This window comes from Anopheles marshallii, chromosome 2 (assembly GCF_943734725.1).
Source record: "Anopheles marshallii chromosome 2, idAnoMarsDA_429_01, whole genome shotgun sequence".
Lineage (NCBI taxonomy): Eukaryota > Metazoa > Arthropoda > Insecta > Diptera > Culicidae > Anopheles > Anopheles marshallii.
The window spans coordinates 89,631,881-89,656,402 of NC_071326.1; the positions used below are offsets into that span (position 1 = coordinate 89,631,881).

General features: G+C 43.7%; 2 protein-coding genes across 2 annotated transcripts; one reads left to right on the forward strand and one right to left on the reverse strand.

Moving 5' to 3' along the window:
* Window positions 1-19: 19 nt before the first annotated feature.
* On the reverse strand, window positions 20-24,191 carry LOC128710192 (insulin-like receptor). Its single transcript, XM_053805236.1, has 18 exons — window positions 23,633-24,191; window positions 23,142-23,428; window positions 22,838-22,966; window positions 21,093-21,258; window positions 20,533-21,018; window positions 20,288-20,432; window positions 19,598-20,204; window positions 19,403-19,520; window positions 19,092-19,320; window positions 17,499-19,020; window positions 17,184-17,424; window positions 16,966-17,119; window positions 16,870-16,879; window positions 2,765-3,248; window positions 2,148-2,278; window positions 1,030-1,091; window positions 819-941; window positions 20-632 (listed from the first exon to the last, which is right to left on the reverse strand). Exons 1-18 carry the CDS (start codon window positions 24,189-24,191, stop codon window positions 20-22), a joined length of 6,066 nt encoding a protein of 2,021 aa, XP_053661211.1.
* On the forward strand, window positions 8,738-11,876 carry LOC128710193 (leucine-rich repeat neuronal protein 3-like). The gene is made up of 4 exons (XM_053805237.1): window positions 8,738-8,854; window positions 10,268-11,055; window positions 11,127-11,519; window positions 11,603-11,876. Exons 1-4 carry the CDS (start codon window positions 8,738-8,740, stop codon window positions 11,874-11,876), a joined length of 1,572 nt encoding a protein of 523 aa, XP_053661212.1.
* Window positions 24,192-24,522: the final 331 nt, after the last annotated feature.

Sequence of the window (24,522 nt, forward strand, 5' to 3'; positions counted from 1 at the left end):
ATCATACCAGTGTACTTGGTTAAATAACCGTTTCGTTTGTAAAAGTTCTCGGCCCATTCACCAGTGAATATTTCGACGAGCCACACTCCTTCTTCACATTCATCTGCGCACCGGATTTGCCGAACAGTTCCTTGAAGGTTTCACGAAACTGGCGCGACATACCGCAATAGATGGCAAAATTAATCGGATAGCTCACTATCAGGAAAAAGTTGGCGAACAATATAAATAGATTTGCTACGTAGTAATCTAGAAACTCGAACAGCAGCGATGAAATAATATGCAGTGCCGTGATAACGCCCAATGGTATTTCTACCACCAGGAACACGGTCACCACGACGATTAACATCAGCGTGGTGCAGTTTGAGTCGCGCACACGTTTGCTTTCACGCTTTTTGTTATCCTTGAACAGACGTTCCCTTTTCTGTTGCGCTTGCTTCATCGCCCGAAACAGTAACACGTTGAGTGCGACCAGACTGGCGCAGGGTATCAGGTGCACGAATAGTATTCGGAAGGAAAAGTAAAAAGTATAGTAAAAGTCTTCGCTGGTGTATTCGTGTATCCATTGGGCCGTTTCGACGTGACACACGTTCGCTGGCTGTCCATTCCACTCTATCGTTACGAGGGTATATGACCTGGAATAGGAAAACCATGATTTCAGCTTCAGTCTCAACAGTTAGTAGATAGGTACAAAGAGTCGACACTTAGTAGATGCAGAGAGAGAGAGAATGAGAGATGGAAACGAAGCAGCTAAATAGTGGATGATCTAACGGATACAGAGATGCAAAAACACTATACACTTTAAAGAAAACAGTACATACTTATCAAAAAATCTACTGCTTTGATGTAACAATGCGGCAACACATATGTACGCGATGCATTTCTTCACTTTGGCAATGGTACACCAAGTTCGGGCTGCAGGTGCATGACAAACGTAAATGTATCTGTAGCAAAAGAGAATGTTTTGGCGGGCAAAACGTTACCATTTGGTACATTGTTTCTGTGTATTAAGCGGACTTTTGCGAAAGTTACCTTTGTACCGCCAACGCTAATGTAAGCCATACCGATGCTGTGTGACACATGGCGGGAAGGATCTGTAACCATTTAGCAAAAAGAAAACAATACAGTTAGTGCCCAGTTCTTTTTTTTATGCAAATTATGGCGCCCTCTACGGTCAAACAGTCGAAGCTGTCACATTCGAATTCGACCGTTAAATATATTCAACAATCACGTTAGCATGGTTAATAGAGTAAGCAGGTCGAACAATGCACAAAGTATCCGGCATCTCTTTTCATCCGTTCAATCGGTACAGTGTGTAACATTGAATTAAACCAGTATTTTGAACATTGGATGATGGACCTGAACTTTGGGTTTTACATTATAAACATGATTAATCGAGAATGACTAGAATGGCGTAGATCGGATATGGATCCCTCGTTGTTGGATTGGATCTCCTTATATCAGTATGGACGAGAAGAGAAGTGAGACTTCCTTCTGCTACATGCCACGTACCACATCAATCACCTTCTTGCTTTTATGAAACTCAATTAAAATTGTCTTAAGCAAGCTCAACGAGCAGTGACTTTAGGTCAGCATGCTTATGAGCTAGCTTTCCAAAAGCTCGCGGAGTTAATGCTTATATTTTTTGGCGTAATAAACTCCACAATTTTGGATTACGATAAGATTCTCCTTATTACGAGTAATATTTAACACGTTATTTATTAATTTTCGTTGATGCAATCATGCTTATCTGGGGGATAGCAATATATTGCAGAAAATCGAGACCACGCGTCCGGTCGTACTATGAGTATCGTGTAAGCACATTTTATGGCCATATTGGTACTGCAAAATTATCCCGCTGAAAGCAACCATCGCATCGTAGATAAGGGAGTTCCAGCTGAAGTACACCCACTTTTCCATCCGATCAATAAATAATAGTCAGCTGCAATAAAAGAAAAACCCCATTCAACCTGCAGTAGGAAGTTCATTGCAACATAAACACCTCATTAAGCGTGTGATCCTGCTGCCTGCCAACCTTATGCTGGTTATGGCCGGTATAAATTCGCTAGTTTAAAACTATCTTCCACGGGTGCTCGGGTTACAAATGTTGTGTTATGAAGGGCTACAATTTAGACTGCATAAGTACGTACCTCATTCAGCGCATTCCACACATAACAGGCCAGTACGGGCGAGAGTGGTTTGTAGTGATTCCCGAACGTGTACATGTACATTAATCCCGGGGCGGGGAAAAGCAGCGTAAACATGTCGCACACAGCCATCGCTGCAAAACAAGGATCAAAAGGATCGTTTTGAGAACGGTTGTCGGCCTGTCGGGTAAAGTATTTTCTTAGCAAGTTTATCAAGATACGAAATTGGATTGTTGTTTAAATTTACATAGATAAACCCCCGGCCGCCGCCAATCAACGACAACTCATGGTTGATAAATCTTGTCCGAATAGATTTTTTGCAAATTCTGTTGTCCTTTTTTTTTTGGGCCACGCGAATGAGTCGACCGCCATTACAGCGGATATCGCATTAATGCGAATGGGGGAGAATTTTAAAAGCAATCCAGATAATGGAAGGCGGAAGTTTCACGACACAATCTGAGGAAAACCAAAAACAAAGCTTGTCAACTTTTTCGTTTAGCGGATGTGTCCCCGGCATCGTTCATCGTCCGGTTTCACCGTTCGTTCGGTCGTCCAGTCCGGTTGAAATGTGTGCCACCTTCAAGGATAATGGTTACCCTTGGTCAGCTAGTTGGACTTACCCATGAGTATAAAATTCGTCGGCGAAGCCATGGTGCGCTTCTTGAGGATGATGATAATCAACGAATTTGCGGCTAGCGTGACGAGCAACAGCACCGGGATGCAGTATCCGTACAGCGGCAGGCTGTAGTTAAGGATGGTTTCACACGACACATTCAAGTACGAGGTGTTGCCCTCGAACGCGGCACAATTGTAGTAACTGTACGCAGTGTCGTTGCCGTACTCATTCACCTGGGTGTCGTAGACCGAACTGGCGTTGCTCGGTGCGGCATCATAGGTGGAGGTGGTGATGGTGGTGGTGGTCGCTTGCAAGCGCAGAGTTTCGTTGAAATAGTAATAATCCCGAACCACATCCTGGGTGTTTAGTGGAATGATCGAAGGTCGCCCATTGCCAGGCTCGATCATGCTCGACACGTACTGATCATCGCGCATTAGCTGTAACGAACTGTGATCAGATAGTTTATCCATGGCCGTTTGGCGAGCAGTCTGTAAATAGGGAAAGCAAAACATCGTATTCAGTTTGATCGCGCACTTGTTACATTTACAGTACGGAGCCATCCGTTGACCGGTCGGCGGTCCGATTCTACCATGCGCGTGTGAAATGGTAATTAAATTTATAAATAGCGATTTGATGGATCATCATCCGGGGGGTGACGTGTAATTTATTTGGGGGACCACTCACCCACCCAACACCCAGATTGCTCCTTTTTCCAGCCGCCATGCATCTCCTGCACGATAGCATTAAAGTTCGACAAATGTCATGATGATAGCGAAATCCTTATCTTTTTTTTTTACAAAACGGCCACAATTTGCTTCCCGTTTTTTCGCGCATGTTCACCGGTAATTGCTTACATGAATCAATTATAAGCTCAAATTTAAACCACACACACACACGCACACCGGAGATGTCTTCCCCGCGGGGGAGGCATCGTTGAACAAGCATCTCCAAGCAAGGCAAGGAAGATTACCAATTATGTTCTTAAGCGGGTAGACGGCAGGACAGGAGCTGTCTCTTTAAGCACATCTCTGTTTGCTGTGCGGTGTCCTAATGCAACAAGTACATAAAGGGTACGAGCATCTTCCAACGTGAACCCGCGACACGATAGAGATCTGCTATTGCTACCAGCACTTCAACATTCCCTTGAAGTTATTCAAAAAGTTGTGCACTTTAGTTGCGTTAATGCCCTCATGTACCTGATTTCCATTAATGTTCACTGCATCTCCAACTCGTAGCATTAAGTCGCGGAGACAGTCTTTAATAAACGCTGCAGCTTATGTTGATTGGCGTTGATTTAGGCAGTGGGAAACATTTGTACCAACAAGCATATGGCTTCGTTCACGGTTTCGTTTGCTAATAGTTCTGAACCATTTTTCCCCCTGCTAATCAACTAACCAGGTGAGTGTGCACTATCGTATGCAGGTACGCATTCATTTCTCTTGCAGCACACATTCGGACATTCGGACGCTTTGATGCAACTGTGCAAATGTTCAACTACTTCTCGTTGGAGGCGGGGGCGGCGCTGGGTGGGGGGAGCACTTGTTGGACACTGGACAATTAAGAATTGCGGTAGTAGCACAGTGCACAACGCACTTTCGAATTCCGAGCTTTTGTACTGACAGAAAAAAAACCAGACCAGATCACAATTTAATATGCACCATCGTTGCATCCCTTGGGACTCAGAGGGTATGTTAAGAAGGAAGGGGTTCCCGTTGAACAACGTGTTGGTCAAACCGTTAGCACTCGAACACTGTCACCAGCGTACTGAGGATACGATTTGTCTCGGTTTCGGTTCCACGAGTACCGAGAGCATCGGTCGTTCCCTATCGGTTCGAAGCAGGACCGTTTTCGGCGTGTTCTTTCTCTAGCATGCACACAACTGGCCCCACTGGCCCCGGCATCGGGGTGGAGGGGGTGGATGGGGGTTTCAGTTCGATTGTTGGAGCGCAGATGCGCAGATGAGTGCCAATTTCACGCAGCGATGCTAGTCGAGAGCGCGTTGTGGGAACTCACTACATGGGACAACTTACACCAGGGAACTGCAATGGACCCATCCACCCCCACCATGGAGCGTACGGAAACAAAAACATACACTACAGAATCGCTTCCATCGCTAGCAAAACAGTGCTCGGGCAGCCCGAACGAAGAACAAGAGTTTAAAGGGATCTGTTAATGATTGAATATCAGACATGCTCAACTGTCCGGCTTTGAAAACCCCGAAGCTTTGTTCTTACAACAAAAAAAAAACGGAAACGGGAACCGACCACTACAGGCGACAGCACAAACCCACGCTTGGTGAGCGTTATCATTCGCCCAACTTTCTGGCATTATGTATCCTTGCGGTTTGTGGGGAACCACCGCCAAGTAATCCGATGCTAATCTGCCAAAGCTCACGCTGACCATGGCGTCATTTCTGTATACATATTAGCCACAATATGTACATCGCCCGCCCTCGGTGTCATTGCGTCCCGGCTCGTAAACAATTTGGGATGGAAATAAATTTCCATCCCACGGTTATGAATATCTCAGACGACGCGGGGCTGGACCGGTGGCTGACGGTTTGTTTCCTTCCCGCGGGGCACGCAAGATGCCAAACTTGCGCAAGGCGACGCACGGGACGCGAGATTGGAATATCGAAATAGTAAATGATTCGGGACTGTTAACTGCCCAATTTTGTGAAGCAATAAGATTACATCAAATTATGATAGATGATGCCGATAGACACATGCCCGGCGCAAAGGGCGACGAGCAACAATATGCCCGCGTGCCGCGTGCTGATTTCAGTATCGGATAACTATAGGCGCTGGGTGGCGTGCGTATATATTAAATCATTTATTGCCGCTATCGGGCTGGCTGTGGGTCACTATCGAGCGATTATGAGCTATACTTCTTTGATTAGTAAATGATGGTCCATCGTGGAGTGTAGTTATTGCGCCAAAAACCGCACAGTAAAACATATTTTGCGTACAATTCGGAGCTATAGTTCAGTGAAACTTAATGAAAGAGATCTCAAATTTTTATACCTAATGTTTGTTGTACATATCGGGCGATTGCTCCACAAGCATGGCCAGACAATGTGCTCGTACAGCAAGCATGGCACCACCGTATAGCGAAAGCGTGTCTCTCTCTCTCGATAAGCGTCCTTCTGTCGTCGATACGCTTTGGACTGGCGCCGTATCATTTATCCTTGCATGCGACATGATGAAATTTTTATGATAGGGTCATTGCATAATATTTCAAATTGGATGTCCCCCTGCACGCACTTCGGGTATCATTGCGCTCAACTATGTTGATGCTGGACAATGATTAGGGCGTAATGTAAATTAATATTTCTTATCCAAAGCGTCCCATCTATCCATTTTGCAATGCGATATTCAAGCCCAGCAAAGGATGTTATTTATACAAACAAAAAACATTATTCCATTAGTGATGTTTGGTACAATTCGAAATACTACGGTTGTGCAGTTGTGTACGTGCTCCTCCGACTCAGTTCCATTTCGGTGCTGTCCTGTGCCGGGTTCGTGCCCGTACATCCAAGGCCAAACAGAAGTGGAATAGGTATTGTAAGATAAATGGGGTAGCTGAACCAGTACAGGACGCTACCAGACACTACACGTAACTGTTAAGAGTACCTCTAGAGGCATCCGGAGCGCTTTAGCGAAGGAGTTTAGCCATTCATCCTACCTCAAGTACTGGCGGTAAGCTACAGGACATCACCGGACAACCGGGAAACTACAAGACGCTGAAATAAATTATAAAAAAGGCACACAACCAAGTGATAGATCTTCTTTGTCCTTTATCGGCCTTATGTTTTTGAGAAAGCGGCACAACTTTGTTGAACATCTAGCTGTTTATAAATAAGGTGATCTACTTGTTGGCTCGTCTGACGGAACAATTAACAATTTTACAATACGAACAAATCGAATTGTTTTATAAAGTCTTTACTGCAGCCTTTGGGGTTTCTTTTTTGTACAATTCACCAGAACATTACTACTACAATTATCTTGAAGTTTTCGTTTTATTTTCACGAAGTTTAGCGCTTATAAAGTTACGCTACGCACTGTAATCGATGAACGTATGGAAAGACATGGGATGGTTGGAACATCAGTAAATCTGCTGTTTATTCTCTCGTTCGCTGTGTGATACTAATAGTAAATAGTAGACGAGCTACTGTCACGATACCTGATAACATCCGAGACAGGAACAGGTATATGCAATGACTACGTGTATATAGCTAGTAACAGAAATTAATAAACAGATAATTTTTTTTAAGAAACCGAAGGAGATTTCATTGCAAAGACATCCACAATGTTAGTAATCTTCTGTGGATGTTCTTTGGATTTTATGAACAGAAGGCCGTTGGAGCATTCATAACAAATTCAAACCAAAATGGCTGGAAAGTTTGTAACGCATGTAAGGAAAAATGCACTAACGGATATATGCTATTTATAGTATAAATTATTTTTGAAGAAATTATAAATATATGTACAATTAACTCCGTTCATCATTTAATCAATACTACTCATTTCCTCATATCATATAAAGATAATATGTTTCATTAAGTTAGATACCATTAATTTCCGTTTGAATAGGATACTTCAAACAATTTGGCACTGATATAACGGATGAATTAAATTAATTTTTAAACTCAAAACAATACCTCCAAGTGGAGCTTATTGCCTATGTTTATAAATTTTAAATACCAACACAAATTATCAAAAAAATACGCTCATTCTTTAGGGGAAACTTATAAAACGATTGGTTTCGTCAAATGTCACACGATTTGGCCAACCCTCGCGGTCACACAAACAAAGCTCCGCAGTTTGAATGTGCTTCAACCCTTGAAGCTCACGGATCGAAGAAGGCGAATCGGGTGTTGGGAGTGGGGGCTAGCAAACAGTGCTGCTTTGCTGATCGCGAACGATCGGGCGCGAATTTGTGCGCACCCAAGGCTTTCTGGTGATGAAGCTACACTCGCACCGCTTAGTAATCGTTGATCGATGGAACTGGGACAACGCAACGCTGTTTTGAAAACAAATCATTCGCTTCATTTACGCGACAAACGATGGAACGCTGGGGCTGGTGCCGTGTCTCGTTTTGTGCATTGTTGCTGAGATGGAGTCGTGCTTGCGCGGCGTAAGCGTGCGTGTGCTGTAGAGTGGCTGTTGAAACGTGGTTGGCCTTGAGTCGGCGGCGACGTGCGCCCGCGCGTTCGATTTTTTTTTTGTACCGCGTTCTCGAAAGCTTTCACGTCATACCCGCCGCCAGATGATCGTGCTGTTAGTGTGATATTCATCAATTAAATTGATGTTTTAGCTTTAATCATTCCAAAGATGAAACCAACAGTTTGCATGAAGTTGAACTTCCGAGTCGTCTAGAAGACGTCCAACATTGCTGCCGAAGAAACCGCATCGCACTGTGGGTTGTGGGTAACGTTGTGCCGCGAAATTGTTGATAAGATAACGAAGATTTCTGGGCCGGTATGGGCATAAAAAAGCAGCTACCTATTAGCTATGGGACCGTACAAGCAGCAACAAATGGCAAGGTGATACCGAGAGATATGAGGTGCACGCGTTATCTACGGTGATACGATGTTACGATCGAACTTGGTGGTGCCGCGGACGTAAAATACGACATTACTCCCAGCGGCCTAACGCTGGCCACATGTAAGTAGTGCAACACCTGTGCTCCCATTTTACCGCCCAAAACGATTGCGACTCCCGTGTGCCAAACAAAAGTGAAACCGAGCTGTATCAAGTGAGGCCGAAACGCTTAGGTGGTGAGTTTGAAGGAAGTAAATTGAAAAAGTTTTCCGATATGATTCATGGCCCGAAAGTGTGGTACGCCGCTAGTTACTGATTGCCAACGCCACCAACCGACACCCATCTCGGTGTGCTTGTAATTATCTTGATTTGGGCGTGCCGTTGTATGTTTTCATCTCTATCGCAGTGATAACGCAGTGCCAAAACCAGTGACAATGAGGCTTTACCGGGAACGGAAATGTTTTTCCCACTTAGCGTCGATAATTGCGGCAGCCGCCGTACTGCAAGCGCTTACTTTCGGTGTAGTATGTGCAGATGATGCCAACAATGCGGTAAGTAGGAGAGATCCTTTCGATTCCTTTGCACTTTTGGTCCCTTTTGGTCCAACAGCGCGATTTATTTGAAATCCTCTTATTCTTGTGAAATATTCGCTATGTTAGATTAGTGACACATGCTTACACCACAACGTAAAACCGCTTATCGCAAAGTAAATTAGCCCAGTGTAGTTCATATTGATACGGCGCAAAAAAGAATCGATATCACACCCCGATGGTGTATGCACACCGCCTCTTAAGGCTGCAGAGATACTACTCACAACCACTAGTTGTATCGAAGCTTTCAGCGGCTTGTTAAAAGTTCGCAGCTTAATGCAGGCGCAAGCAAGTAGTCACCATTCGGTTCGTTATCGGATCGACGAACACTTACGAATCCCGCTGATGAAATCCCTTATCGGAAAGATAACGAAATCGACGGGCAGATTTCGATTTGAGAGCTTAGGTGAATTTACGTTTCTGGGAATGGGTTTTTTTTAAGCGAGCGCAAAAATTCAACCACATGCTGTAATAAACTTAACAAACATACGATTCATCGGTCTTTTTTCAAGAATTTGACCAACAAAGATCCCTTCCGTTGTTCTGTTGTTCGGGCAGATAGCCCGTGTTTTTTGGTTTACGTTCGACGTGGTAAATAATGGATGATGTTAATCGTCAGAATAGTTATACGGAACATAAGCGTAATTGTGTGACCGTTGCAGCAATTATTACTTCTAGCTAATTTTAAGGTGTGAGTCAATGGATCGCGTGGAATGATTCAGCCAACAGTTGATTCAGAGCACACTCAAGGTACTCAGTGGGTTGATATTGAATTTATGGTCTGATTGGAATAATGCGCTAAAGGTTGACAATCAAGAAGGCCAGGAAAAAAAAAACAAAAACTTCATTTCCTCTTCCGTCGTGAGGTAATTTTCTTTCCACTCGAGAATGCAATCCACGCACGTGAGTAAGCGATCCTGATTCAGTAGTGTATCCAGCGTTGGTAGGGAATAGCTTTAGGGTTAACAAAAGTTAACTACAGTAGAACGTCGATTGCACGTGCAATAATTGAAGGGGAAATTGACAGGTTAACAATTCAAAAATTAATTGTTTATTAACAGAACATTTTCCAATGAGTTTAGAAAGACGACCTCTTTATGGGAAGCACTCATGTTACTCCAGGGCTAACTGGTTAAACGGTTAAAAATTCAAAACTATTCTACTAGCTGTCATTTTTGTTCACTCACGGATAATCCGCCCGCCGGTTAATCAGGTCCTGGGTAATCGACGTTCTAGTGTAATCATATATAAGCAGTACTTAATGAAAGCAAAGAAACTCTCCTATTAGACACGTATGCACGTATTATTTATATAATGTTGTTGTCCAATTACCCTCATTCTATCCCTTTTCTCGAATTTCCGCCCATATTACAGACGACAGTAGACAGCACTGTGAAAAATGTGTCGACAACTACAACTACGACTACGGTAGCTCCCATCATTGATACATTCAAACTATGCGAGAACTGCAACTGCAACAAAGATACTGGCCTGTTTGATTGCAGCAGCAAAAACATTGGCCCAAAATCGTTCACCCAAGAGGGCTGGGCATCGTTGAACGCGAGCGGCTTGAACACCAAAACGGTGCTGCTTGTGTCGGCCGGCTTGAAGGAGGTAACAGCGTTCCCGCCGATGAATGTTACCGTGCTGGATCTGAGCCACAACGAGATAGCGACGATTGAAATATCGTGCTTTAAAAATCTAACGCAGCTGGAGGTCCTCGATCTGTCCCACAATCGGCTCAAAACTAAGGACCTTATTCCGGAAATTTTCATTGGACATTATTCGCCGAGCATATATGAACCGTTGAAGCAGCTGCGTGTTTTGCGCCTCGGCGCTAATGAGTTGCACTCGCTGAATCAGGACCTGTTCCAGCATTTGCCAGCGCTGGAAGAGCTCAGCCTGGAGCTGAACGCGTTCAAGGTTATCGATCAGCAGTCGGAAACTGCTATCGCTAGTGTTGATCGTCTTGTCAGCCTGGATCTCAGCTATATGGAGCTGGAGGAGATTCCAAAGTATCTCTTCCACACACCGACAGGGCTGCAGTATCTCAACCTGACCGGCAATCTGTTGAAAACCATTCCGCCAGCGTTGTCCTACGCTAAGGGCCTTAAGTGGCTCAGTTTAGACGAGAATCCAATCGACTCGATTGTGTTGGGCAGGTAAGAACACCACCAACTTCACCGTCCATAATCCGCAAGCTAACGCATGTTTCTTCTCCGTTATTTTCCAGCGAGTTCCCGACCTTAAAGAAGCTTACGTTCCTCAGCCTGTCGTACATGACCGAGCTGAAGGTGATTGGGCGCAGTGCTTTCAGTGGGTTGGAATCGTTGGAGGAGATACACATTACGAATAATCCACACCTGAGCTATCTGCACGGGCACGCGTTCGTGCGCAACGACACGGATAACCCGGAACGGTTCGATTGGCCACCGGTCAAGCGCTTTTATCTGCACAACAATAACATATCCTACCTCGACGCGCAGCTGCTAGTACAGTGGGACGCCATGGAGGTGATCGACATTCGCGTTAATCCGTGGGCTTGCGATTGTTCTAACCGGTGGGTACTGCTCTCACTGCTGCCCATCATCGAACGAACCACACCAGCGATCCTCAACAACATCGAGTGAGTTCACAGTCGCGGTTGCGCTGCGTAAGCTATAAGCTGCCTTGTCACTACGAACTTCCAATCCTTTCTTTGCTTCACAGCTGCAACAGTCCAGCACAGATGGCCGGTTTGTCGATGGTGGATCTATCGCACAAAAACACGCACATGCGATGTGCGGACACTAACGGTAACAATCCGTCCAACGACGGAGCCCTGTTGATGGGACTGCTGATCGGTGTACTGCTGGCGATTCCCTTCACTGCAGCAGTGTGGTGCGTGTACAAACGGGGCTGCTTTGGGCTGTTCGGACGCGGTAACTCGGCCGCCTATTCACGTGCATTCTACAGCCGCACCACACTCAACGAGGAGTTCTAGTGCGGACGAACCAGGGGAGAGAGGAAAGAGACGGAACATACTGCGCCATAACACTTTTTGTATTTGTATCCATGTACTTCTTCCGTATTGTTACTTACCGCCGTACTGTAATTAAAACACTGCTGCCAGCAGTGTTGTGTCATGAGCTTCCGAGCAAGCAGAACTGTTCAGCTCACCGAAGTGAGCAGGTGTGAGCAGGTGCTCGCTTGCTCACTTCGGTGAGCTAGGCCCAGTAGCTCATGACAAAACACTAGTCGCCGTATAAAATACTAGCATCGAGTGAGTGTGTTGAGTAGTGTTAGCGAATATTAGCATTACCTCCTCGGGGTCCGAACTTATGAAGGTGAAACGTTGTGAAAATGTACATTAGGGAAACCATCGGTTGTGGATTAGGGATGTATACTCATCCATACGCATTGAACAGTACTTAGTAGTAATATGTTTCTTTTACACATCACAATAAACAAAATAAGTTACCCACGTTTGTTTGTTTCTTGTGTTTGTTTGTTTTTTTTTTTCAAGTCCTTTCTGCGTTCCCCCATTTAGGGGTGAAGTTGGTTTTATTGTACATTTTTTATAATTCGAGAAGCAGTTTTCCCTTCTCTATGTAACAAAAAACGCCTATCCTACCTTAACATAGTGTTTTATGCTTTCAAATTCTCCAATTGATCCTCTATGTACATCATTAGTTTGCCTTGCTAATTAACTTAACTACACGAGCTTACCTAAGACTTGCATATAAACGGTTGCGAGAACGTGTCCGTGTCCCGTTTGGAAACTGGTACGCTTTTTTTCTTCTATTATTACATCTTTCCAAGCCACGCGACTGCTGTGGGCCGCGTGTCAGCAAGTATGTGCGTTAGTATCTAGGTGCGTATGTGAATGCTGGAAGTCATTTTAAATGGTATTGTATTTTTGTTTCCTCTTCTCTTTCACGTGTTTTGCTTTCAAAAACTGTCGGGCTGATGATCCTTCAATATGTTTAATCCTGCATTTACTGGTTGCTGTCTATGTTCACCTAATCCTAGTAATATACTCCATATGCTCCTAGTGCGAGTAATATACTCAATTATTTCCTTCCTGATCAAGGGGATTTTTTTTTTCTTTTGTTGCTGCTTCCGCTTTCGCACACGCACTCAGGTGGTGGCCTTACATGCATACACACACACACATGGGAGGACGACACGGTGTAAAATAAGGAAAACAAAATAATTCGTCGAGATATACTTATTTCTAAACCCCGCGCCTGGCTGCAACACACATGGCGGACGAACGATTTTTGGCTTCTCTCAAAATAATAAATTATAAAACTGGCTAACCGTGCGCGCTATTACATTTACATCCTTTTGGTTTTTCCTGTAGTTTCCAGCATGCCTGCTCCATAAAACGGAAAGACGGAAGGAATTCTCGAGGTGTGTGTTTGGGAGCAATTTCACAGGGCAACGCGAAAAGTTGCAAAAAAAAACTGATCGACGAAACAGGGAACTGGGCGAACAGTTTCCTTCCTGTTTTTCAATTTTCCTCTTGCACCTTCACTAACATACCCGTGCACACACACACACACCCACACCCACACACTTGCTTATTCATTCCAGCCTAATTTCGACTACTTTACGGGCTAAAAACAACCCACCCACCTCCAGCACACAAAGGAAATATAGGATCAAGGGTCTCTTGGAACTCAAGAATGCGGTCTTAAAAATGGCGAAGAAAAGCTTTACAGCAGTAAAAAAAAATAATAATGGTAGTACGCGGTGGCACTATTGTTTGTTTAGCTTTCGTTTAGCTAAGGAACTGTGTTTTGTTGATATACTTTCATTCGTTTATGATTTACATTAGGATGCGCCGTCTGCCACCTCGTTTCCTTCGTTTCGTTTTTTTTTCTCCCTGCAACACCCAGTTGTTATACGGTTTTTGGGGTTATTTTATCCATTCCATGCAAAATAAGTTAAAGCAAGTTACGCGCGGCTCATGAATTCCTTGCTTTAGTGACTCAGGTGACTAAAACTAATACCAGAGAGTTGATTCGTACATTAGTGTCATGTGAGGCCGGTGCAGCCTATGACAACAGGACCTGTGTTTACGTCTACATTTTGCTTGTTCTTGATGTCTCTTCTAGATTGGCTTTTTAGCGTGCTTAGTTAGCTAAGTTAGCTTACTAAAAGTGGTGTATAAATAAACAATGTACTAAGCCCTTCCCCCCCCCCCCCCCCCCCCCCTTCTCTCCCACCTTCTGTCCATCCCTTACACCGTCCCTCTTCGTTCATCATTCGAACTCACTTTGCCCGTTATACTTCTATGTAGAAACTATCATTCAAATCAATTGAATCAACTGAAACTTATTACGAAGGAACTTCATTTTGAAAAATGCATCAATTCAACGTGTCAATTTGTACCATCGGAACCATCATTTTAGAGCATTCAGAAGATGAAAATAATGGTCACCACTACTGTTCAATTCTTTCTTTCTTTCTTCCTGTTGCCCCCGATCATCGTATCAGTCCAATAGTTCTCAGCTGTTCTCTGCTGCTACTCGTTTTACATCAAACCCATCCCCTATTGCTGGATGGTCTGAATTTTCGAATCTTTGAAATACATCACTACGGAGCCTCAAATTTCCACTGTTGACATTGATCTTTTACATTTTGCAAATTTTACCATCAGATACACCTATTTACATTTCTCATCGGCCATCGTAAGCATTATTATCTTACCTATGTGTATGCTCTGTTTTGTAAAGTGTGTGTGTGTTTCGTTTAATATAACTTAAACCATAACCTATATCTTACATTTTAACCTTACACGCATTACCATCGTCCGGAACCGTGTGCCTACAGCGGTACATTACTGCTGTCCAAATGTTGTGTTTTGTATATAATATAATATTCTTTGATACTTAAGCAATAAATATGCGCTAGTTTTGTAGTTGTTATATGAACTTGGCTGTAAGTATATTTCTTCATGTATGCGAAAAAATCAGGTAATCAAGACTCACGAATATAACTAAAGATTGTCTATTATAGTTGGCGTATTGATGTATGTGTGAGTGTGTGTCTGTGTGTGTATGTGTGTCTGTGCACTGTCTGATTGAATTGTAAGGTGATGATTTCAAAACGTGGATTGGAGAGGGAGAAAGTATGTAAATAAAACTTTAGACACATGTTGCCAAGGGTTGGAACAGTTGGAACAAAATTGAAACTTCGTTAAAATCTCATTTGCGATCATTCAAATGTTTCCCTTTGTCTATTACGTCTGTGCAACCACGAATAATAACTATATCTATGCGTACCAACTAAAAAATTAAATCTATCATTCTAAATAGCTGCTCTTTAGTACATTTTGCAAAAAGATTTCGAAACTATTTTAAGTGGAAAATAAATTCACCGTGTTATCTATTGTTTAAGATAAGACAAAAACAAAAGATTGAGAGTTTGCAAAAGCGGATGGGTGAATAAAAACAAAAAAAAGGAAAAAAGAGTTTTACAACCATCGTTTATTGATGGCAAGCGACAATCCAATCCCTTTCTATCTGAAATTGGCTGCAATTTCCAAAGTACTAGTTCAAAACATTCATAGGAACCGCGATGTGTGGTATATCAAGGAATCCAAGGTTGACCTGCACGGAGTTTCCGGATTGATGGGGAAACAAGGGGTAACAAGGGGGAACAAGAACACAACAAAAAGCGTATGGTGATTTGGAATTACCCACTGGCCCACTGCGCGAATGCGTGGATCGTGTCTGTACCGACACATTCTACGAAGAGGCGTTTGCGCGTAAGTTGTCAATGGTTTCGAAGTTGGCATTTGCGTTACCATTGGGGTATAAGGACACGGGACGCATCGACTTGACGCATTGAGCACAGAATACTTATCCGGGTTATAGTCGATAACTAAGTGTACGCCAACGCGGGACAATATTCACGAAGGAACGATGGTTTTTTTTTCAAAGGGAGGTAATCTCCCACCCCTAATGTGGCGGTACAGAAGAATCACTAAGGTTTACCCTGGGAAAGATGGGATGATAAGGGTAGTAGATGTAAAAACTAAGGAGGGACAGTATCGAAGAGCGATTATGCGTATATGTGTCTTGCCTGGGGCAATCTAAAGGGAAAAATCAGGAAATGGGTTGTTTCACGGGGGGCGGTATGTTGATAGGTTAAGGGTTATTCTAACGACAGAGAGGTCAACTCTTGGAAACCCCGTTTTTAAACGAACTATGGATTAAGAAGCGAATGGTGAATTGGAATTAAATAAAGGAGTCTATGTTGAACTATCACCGAGGAAAGTCTAACTAACACATTTTATCGGCTCTTGGCATACACGGTTGGTTATTAGGTGGTATTGGTATTTGTTTCCTTCGACGCAACTACTAACGGCTTTTGTTTCTGTTCTTCTCTTCGCCCGCATTCAATACCGCATGACTTCATCTATAGGGTTTAATTTGGCTATGAGACAATTGCTTCACATCGTTATCGTAATGACTGCATTCCAGCCGAGTGATGTGTGATGCTTCCCTTCTACGCTTAAACTATACAGCTTGATACATGTGGGGCGTGAGATGACATCACTAATGAACACCGACACGAGCTTCCAAACAAATCGTGTATCTGTACCACAACCTCCGTAGTAGGCAATTTTAGAAAGGCGCGAACTTAACGGTCCCACTGCCACCCGTGATGCTCTTTCGAAAGCGCTCACCAGCATCCATCGGAACACCGTTGCGCTATTGTCTAATCCATTGTTAACCGGTGATACTTGTTTGCAAAGCGTTATTTGTTTGACTGCTACAAAACATTTGTTGGCACCATTTCATGCCATTTAGTCGGAAGAAACGGCTGCATTGATGCAAATGCATTTTCCATTACGCATACCTACCATCATCTATACATTCGGTTTTCGCGCTCGATCTTTATCGTTCTAGGATGGTTAGCATATGAACATATTGATTTGTAGACCACGTGGACGCTGTTGTAAATATGATCAAAAACAAAACAAAACAAAAGCTTTAGAATGTTGTTCGAAAACACAAATCAGATTCAACAAACATACAACTTACCCGAGCAATTAGCCACTTGGAGACTTTGCTCACCGTTGTGGCGAGTGCGGCGACCGAATATCAGGCTTGGGTCCATTAGTCTGCATTAGCCGACTGTCCGTTTCTTCGATTGAATAATGATCATCGTCATCGTCTTCGAATCCGTCGTCGTTCGCCCGTAATGGTTCTGTCACATCGTCCAATAATGCTAAAAAATTAAATGACTAAATGAAATAATCGTTGTGAAAATTCACGTACCACCAACACCTTACCATGTCCAGGCTGGAGGGAATTATCAATGGCATCTTGAGAGTAAAAGAAGGATACCACCTTGAAATGATCATTCGCATCCGGAAGCAGCATTTTGATAATTTCGATAAAGGAAGGCCGTGCGGATGCCCGGTGTTGCCAACAAATTCTCATCAGCTCATAGAGCTTATCCGGACAGTTCTCAGGGCGTTCCATCACGCCACCATCTATGACGTATCGCAATACTTGATCATTGGTTAATCCCTGTTGAGAGAGCAAAATGACGGAAACAATTGGCTTGGTTGTTACAGAGTGATCAATGTATATTGTTGTCATACCTGGTACGGCTGAGAAGCAAGTGTCGCCATCTCCCACAGCACAACGCCATAGCTGAAAACGTCGCTGCAACTCGAGAACATGCCATCTTTCAGACTCTCTGGAGCCATCCATCGCACTGGTAGAAATCCCTTCGTACCTTTTCTATAATAGTCAGTTTCGTATATGTCTCGGGTCATACCGAAATCACCTATTTTTACTGTCAGATCCTCGGCCACCATACAGTTCCGGGCAGCCAAATCACGATGGACGAATTTTTTGGCCGATAGGTACGCCATACCGTCCGCAATTTCTATGGCCATTTGATAAATTTCCTTCAGTGTTGGAGGCTGCGGTGACGATTCCTCACCATTTTCATAGTCCGGTCGATGGCGTCGGAGGTAGCTCTTTAGATCACCGTTTGCCATCAGCTCCATGATCACGAGGGTCGGCTGTCCAACCGACACAACACCATAGAGCCGAACAACGTGATGCGTATGGAATTCCTTCATAATCGTTGCCTCTATTAGAAAACTGTCACGCTCTCGCTCGGTGGCATTCTCCGTGACGGTCTTTATAGCGCACGGTACGTTCGTATCGTTCTCTAGCTTCGTCATGATACCCTTGTACACCATACCGAACGAACCTTGGCCGAGTTCTTCCAACTGGATTATGTGTTCACGCGGTACTTCCCATTCGTCTACCTTATAGGTAACTCCAGCATAGTCAGGATTAACCTGCGCAAAGAGTCGCATGTTCGACATTTGCTTATATTTGTTAATCGCGCAGAAGATTGCAACTGCTATCACCGTTGCAGCCAACGCTACTACTATTGCAACAGTTATCCACATGCCTACGCTGGGCGAGTCTGAATCGCGCTTTTCCAGGGACAGATATTTAGGTGGAGAATACGGCCCATTGCCAGCGGTTGTTGTGGCCATAATACGTACGCTATAGTTGCCTGCGTCTAGCTTCGTCAGCAGTGCATATCCGCTCGAATTGAATACCGCCATCGTAACGCAGCGCACGGTGGGCTGCACTGAATCCAGATCCGTTCGATGATACTTAATCGAGTACGATACCACTACTCCGTTGGGTTTTGAAGGACCCTGCCACCGAACACGGATCACCCGCTGCGTGTGATTAGACTGATCGTCCAGTTCAATCGATTCGATCGGTATGTCATCCGCGTCTTGTTTAGTCGGTGTACGATACATAGACATCACTTGTGAGCCACAAGGGTCTGCCAAATCTTTCACCAAAACTCCGGGCAGCTTCGGAGCTGGTTCTCGGCAAGCATGCACGCTGAAGGAGTAAAGCGCAAAATGTTTGAAATAAGACAGGGGGAACCTTATGCGTGTTAGATTGGTTGTTTCCCCGATGGTGCGATAGTACTCTTCGTTGGGTTCTTGTTCGGTCACATAATTTGAAGCTATCTTCGGTGCGTTCTCTGTATGCGCTGGAAAAATGATCGAGCTGTTAACTGCCGCAAAATTTCCTCCGGGGCCACTGTTTTCTCGACGTTTTCTCCCAGCTTTTTCGTTTCTGTAAACGCGACAAAAGTATGTTGTTATATGTTTCACATCATTTGCCACGAAAAAAAAACAAACACTCACTTGATGTAAACGTAATTATGCAACCAGTCTTCGAACCCTATGGCCATTTCCACCTCGTTTATATCTATTTTCAGACCGCCATCTGAATCCGATATGCCCGATGCTGAACAGAATGCTGCACACTCTTCCTTCGAGCATTGGTTTTGCGTTTCTTTAGCCGGGGAAATCGTTGTAGCGATTGATGTACTTTCTACCGGAATGTTTGGCTTTGAATCGGGTTTTTCTATTTCTTGAGAAATGAAAAGTAAAAACAATATTAAGATCGGCATGTGTAGCACATTGTACTGTACTACTGTACAGTAGAAACGTACCATCGTGACAGTAATTCCGTTGATTGATCATGTCATTTTTCTCGTCGTTTAAAGTGACGCCAATTTTGTAGGATGACAATTTACCCAACATTTTGAGCGGCTCTAGCCATGTGACAACCTAATATTGAGCATAAACATACAGTTTCAGTAATCGTTTTCTTTAAAGGAATGAAGTTTCGTTACTAGTTTACTTACCAACGTATCATTCTCTATGTAGATGTGCAGGTCTCGTATGATCCTTGGAGTGCCTGGTGACGTTTGAAAGTATGTAATATCAGTTTGTCCCCCTAAGTTCTCCGAAGACAATGTGTACGTTTTAACATAATATGCGTACTGCGTAAAAGCAGTAAGCCGTGTAAGAATGTGAGTACCGTACTCCCTTTCCTGCATGTTAGGTACGTCGTCGACACGCCAGCCTTGAGAGTTGCAGGCATCGCGCCCATCGTAAAACGTCACATTTCCGTGCGGTGCTTCAATGTAGTACACGACGTACCCGAGCAGTTGCCGCATGTCCGGCAGATCTTTAAACGCATCCCACTGTATAATGACTGTGTCCGTCGTAATTTTGACCGGTCTTGTGCCAAGCTTCTTAATTTCACAAGCCACACGCACACCGTTCGTTTTGTTCAACTGTTCCTCATTTTCAATGCTCACACCATCCCCGAAATGGCTTTTCAGCGAAGTAATTTTCTTAACGCATAGCATTGGATTGTCATTGAAACGAACATTACCATGTTTGATAGTAACATTTTGATTCCATAGCTCCTGCAGGTTCTGGTTGTCGATCACACTCAACGATAAGCTGCAAGGTAAGGCGAACGGGAATTAGTTATCTACTGATTTCCTCATTATACGGCCGTATCGCCGTTAGCCCTGTGAACTTACTTTGCATTTAGCACGGTGCCATGGATAATTTTCAGGTTTCGAAAGAATCCTAACGACATCAGGGCGTACGAGCGAACAATGAGGAGATAGCCGTAGATTTCCTCGATCGAGTAAAGCACTTTTTCCAGTTCGCGAACAACATTTTCTAAAGTTGAAACAAAAAGGAAGAAAGAAAGTGTTGGTATGATCATTCGGCCCCTCACTAGTTATTCTTCAGCTACAAATCGTACGAAAGTTTCACTTACCTCCACCAAGTTGCCGCAACCGAATAGAAAGCGATCCTTGTATGATCATGCACCCGCGCAGTGGTTGCATTTGCGAGATGCTCTCAATTACCATTCCCTTGCATTCAGTGCGACATGAACCCTTACATGGAACGCAGGTCGGCCGTTGCGTACCTGGGACGGTCGCCAAGGTGTGCCCTACGGGACAACCGAGCCGACATTCACCCTGAGCAGGCACATACGGATAATCACCGGTAATATCTGATTCCCGTTGAAGTGGCTTATACAATTTGTAACATTCGTCCTCCGTCAAGCACCGACTTTCGCTAAACAGGAACATATTATCGGGACATTTGTCTACGCAGTGGGTGCGATTGTTTTGAATGTAATAGTACTTCCGGCATACCATGCAGTGCATTTTGTTTTCACTGCTGCACTGGCCAAGACAGTATGTACTACAGCATTCACCTGTTTTTGTGCACGACTTCGGACAACTTGCAGGACATTCTAGGAGGAAAGGAAATAATTATATAAATCAATCGATTGTGCTTTGCTGCTATAAGGACACGACCAGAACATACTTTGTTGGCAGTGATTGGTTGACCAGCAGAGATGGCTTGGTTTTTCGTTGTGTGTCAGCCGATTTACCTCGCGCGTCGGACACTGTATCGTGTGCGTCATTCCACTCGGAAGAGCAACGGTAACATTGCTTGGACAGGTAGTACATTCATTTGCATCTTGATTGGCCTAAAAGTAGAAAAGGATGTGTTTTTTTTTATAAAATACGCAAAACAAAAAAAAAGTACGTTTAAAAAACGTACTTAATCGGTAATCGGTAGTATCGGTAATACCTGTCCTAACCTAAAGTGTACCATAGAGGTCGAGTTTGAAACATTTGGTTCGCAATGTAAAACTCCGATATGATAGGGATGATATGAGTCATGCGTTAAAACATCTGAAACTTTCTTTTTGCATTAATTCTTCACCCATTGAATGAACTGTCCAGAAACGCTAATAGACTGGTTTTACTTTTAGCCGAAGTTGTTTCACATTCCAGAGCACGACCAGACACTTTCTATCCCTAATATCTCTCTAATGCTTTTCCCTATCTCTTTCGTTCTTTCTGTTTCCTTTTCGTTTCTTTCCCTTTCGACGCTTCTCGCTCGCTCCCTTTTGCTATGCTGTTCGTAATCTTGTTCGTGTGTTGAATTTTACGCGTCTCCTCTAGTCTTTACTCTTGAGAGAATATTCACTTTTGCTCAAGTCTATTTCATTTTACTACATAATTTCTGCTCTGTGACGCACATGGCAATGAAGAGCCCAGACTAACGGATGAATGAATTCCAACTGTTGCGCTCGTTTCCAACATTCCTTTCCCACGTGCCCATTTGAAAGTTTTCTTTATGATTTGTTTCGCTTGCTTTGCTTATCATTACTTTGATTTGGATGCAATTCATTATCTTTTCTACACTAAACAGTTTTTTTTTTACTTTCAACTTCATAATTTTCTGTTCGTGTTTAATTTCCATGTTCATACTATAAGTCCTTGAACAATTCTATTGCAGTCTACCTACAATACAATGTTGTACCTACACAAAACGTCGCTTATGGATAAAACAAACGCTTTTCTTAGATTTCAATTTCGGCATTTCACACAACACCATTCATCTGACGATTGGTGAGCAACCTTGTGACCGTATCACCATACCAAACGATGCCGTAGTGTGACGATTACTGTTTTTCCCTCTGTCACTGATGCCCATCAATACATACTCGACGCGCATACCGCTTACATCACGGCGCAAACAAATGATTGATTGTTGGCAGCGGAATGAGCCGAATACCAATTACCAACAACAGAAAACCGCGTGACTTCATACGACACGAACCTAGTAATGATCACGGCATGGCACATCCCAAACAACACACTGTCCACATTGCAATCGTACCGTACATTGATGGTGCACGTTTAACAGCATCGTTTGCGAACATTATATATTGGATGATGAGGTTTTTCGCTACTTTATTTAATCGTTAGAACCATTAACAGGTCAATTTCAACACCCGAAAGAGAATAAAATTTACGATGAATGTTACAAATTATCGAAATAGTTCTACCATCAAATTCGGAACGAAGATAAACAAAAGTTGGGAGACCTTTTACATGTTGATCTTGATTTTTTTGCTCGAAACTACAGACTCTGTTCATCGCAAATAAACTGATTTTTCTGATTACTCTGAGCAGGGCATAGGTATCAACAATATCTGTTTTATTATTTCCGTGGGAAATGCATTAAACATCACCTAATTGAATTTTGCTACTAACCTTTATCCAGCTCTCTCCCTCTGGCGCTATCGCCTTCCAATCAATTGTATCTGCATGGCATAAGTTAGGATTTTTCTCAATACGTACACCACCTCGTTGAATGTCGATCAGCGAAGTGAGGCCCAACTCCTAAAACGATGAGGATAAACATATTTACAATTACAAAATTAGTTAAAACACCTCTAATCAGCAGTGTACAATGTACGTAAGATCTAATGTCTTGGGGTAAGTTCTTCAATGAGTGGCTGCAATGATCTCAAGGGCTATAAGGCTGAGCCGTGCCAGATGCCAGATCACTACTTACATTGATTTGCATTAATTCGTAAACTACCAGCGCATAGTTGTTGGCAAGTTCGCTTCCTCGGATGACGGTCAGATTGGGAAATAGCTGGCCCAAAGTTTGCAGCCCATTAACGCGAAACAATAGCAGATATCCGGTGATTTCCGTCAGCGTTGGGAAGGTGTAATTGTCGTAGCTGTCGTTGGTATACTTGTCAATCAGCATAATCTGCACGAAGCCCTCCACCACTCGACAGTCACGTAATCGTTCCAAATGTTGTGGTGAATTGCGCACATCGACGCTCGAACATACTGCAGAGAGAGGGCGAAAGAAAGAGAGAGTGAAATGCCCGAATTTTTCGTGTATGATAAAAATGTTTACAAATACTGCAAAATTGATAACAAACCCAATTCCGTGATCAAACGGACATACAGATAATTGCCAATCAGGCCTATCGATCTAAGTACGAAAGTGTGTTTGTTTGTTATGTGGTGCGCTTCCCGCAATAGACCTACCTTTTCCAGGACTCGTTATGATGGCATCCTCGCTCGGTGCCGATGAGCCCGTCCGTTGTGTTACCTGCGTAGAATCCACTCCTTGGGCGGCCACAACGATTATGCTTATGGTGATAATGTAGAAGAACAAGAGCGCCTTTCCGATGGATGACATTCTTTTCCAGCGCCATCGCTTCCACAGGCTGGTTCGACTGTGTCGTCTAACGCCCCACAGGTACTCGTTCGCAAAGCATTGCACAATGCTCCATCGACTATTAGTTTCTACGTAGCAACTCTGCCTATCCTTATGACTATGCTTAACGCTATTGTTAACCCTATCACTATTGCTCGGGCTGTCACCGGCACCGGTCGTGCTAACAGCAGCCGCATTTAGGCAGCTATGATGCGAAATAGTGTATCTCTGCATGGGAAGATAACACGAGCAAAGCAACCTCAGCGATAGCCACCGATACTTTAGCTCACACTTCAAAAAGCTCCAAAGAATATTACTTCCCAAGTCACATCTCTCGTAGAGTTCCTCTGTGGCACCGTACGTGCCCATCAGTTCCCCATCGCTCATCATGGTCGATCCCGTAAATTCTGCTACTCCGCTAGGTATATAGTGACTAATTATTCCATCGCTGCCGTGTTTCATATGTGTGTGAAACGCATGTCGTACTTCCCTGCCAGCTGCTGCCCTTCGGCTTCATGAAGGATGTTGCCCCTTGCGGTAAACTACAGTCACTGCCACTGGATGGCTTCACACTTTTACACCGTTTCACTGCTGCCCGTGTTGCATCCAACACCGGCGGTATGACATTTCGACGTTGCGTTCGCTTTCTCGTACGTACAGTCGGTTCAGCACGGAACGTAACGGATTGACACATTTTCTAACATTTGCACTTGGAACA

Bases quoted from the DNA above. Each gene is read 5' to 3' on its own strand.
- LOC128710193 (XM_053805237.1), top strand. From the start codon at position 8,738: ATGAGGCTTTACCGGGAACGGAAATGTTTTTCCCACTTAGCGTCGATA. The intron at 8,855-10,267 runs GTAAGTAGGAGA...CCCATATTACAG, and splicing joins CAGATGATGCCAACAATGCG to ACGACAGTAGACAGCACTGT. The intron at 11,520-11,602 runs GTGAGTTCACAG...TTTGCTTCACAG, and splicing joins GCGATCCTCAACAACATCGA to CTGCAACAGTCCAGCACAGA.
- LOC128710192 (XM_053805236.1), bottom strand. From the start codon at position 24,191: ATGAGCGATGGGGAACTGATGGGCACGTACGGTGCCACAGAGGAACTC. The intron at 20,433-20,532 runs GTAAGTGAAACT...TTTCAACTTTAG, and splicing joins GTTGCGGCAACTTGGTGGAG to AAAATGTTGTTCGCGAACTG. The intron at 1,092-2,147 runs GTACGTACTTAT...AAATGGTTACAG, and splicing joins TGTGGAATGCGCTGAATGAG to ATCCTTCCCGCCATGTGTCA.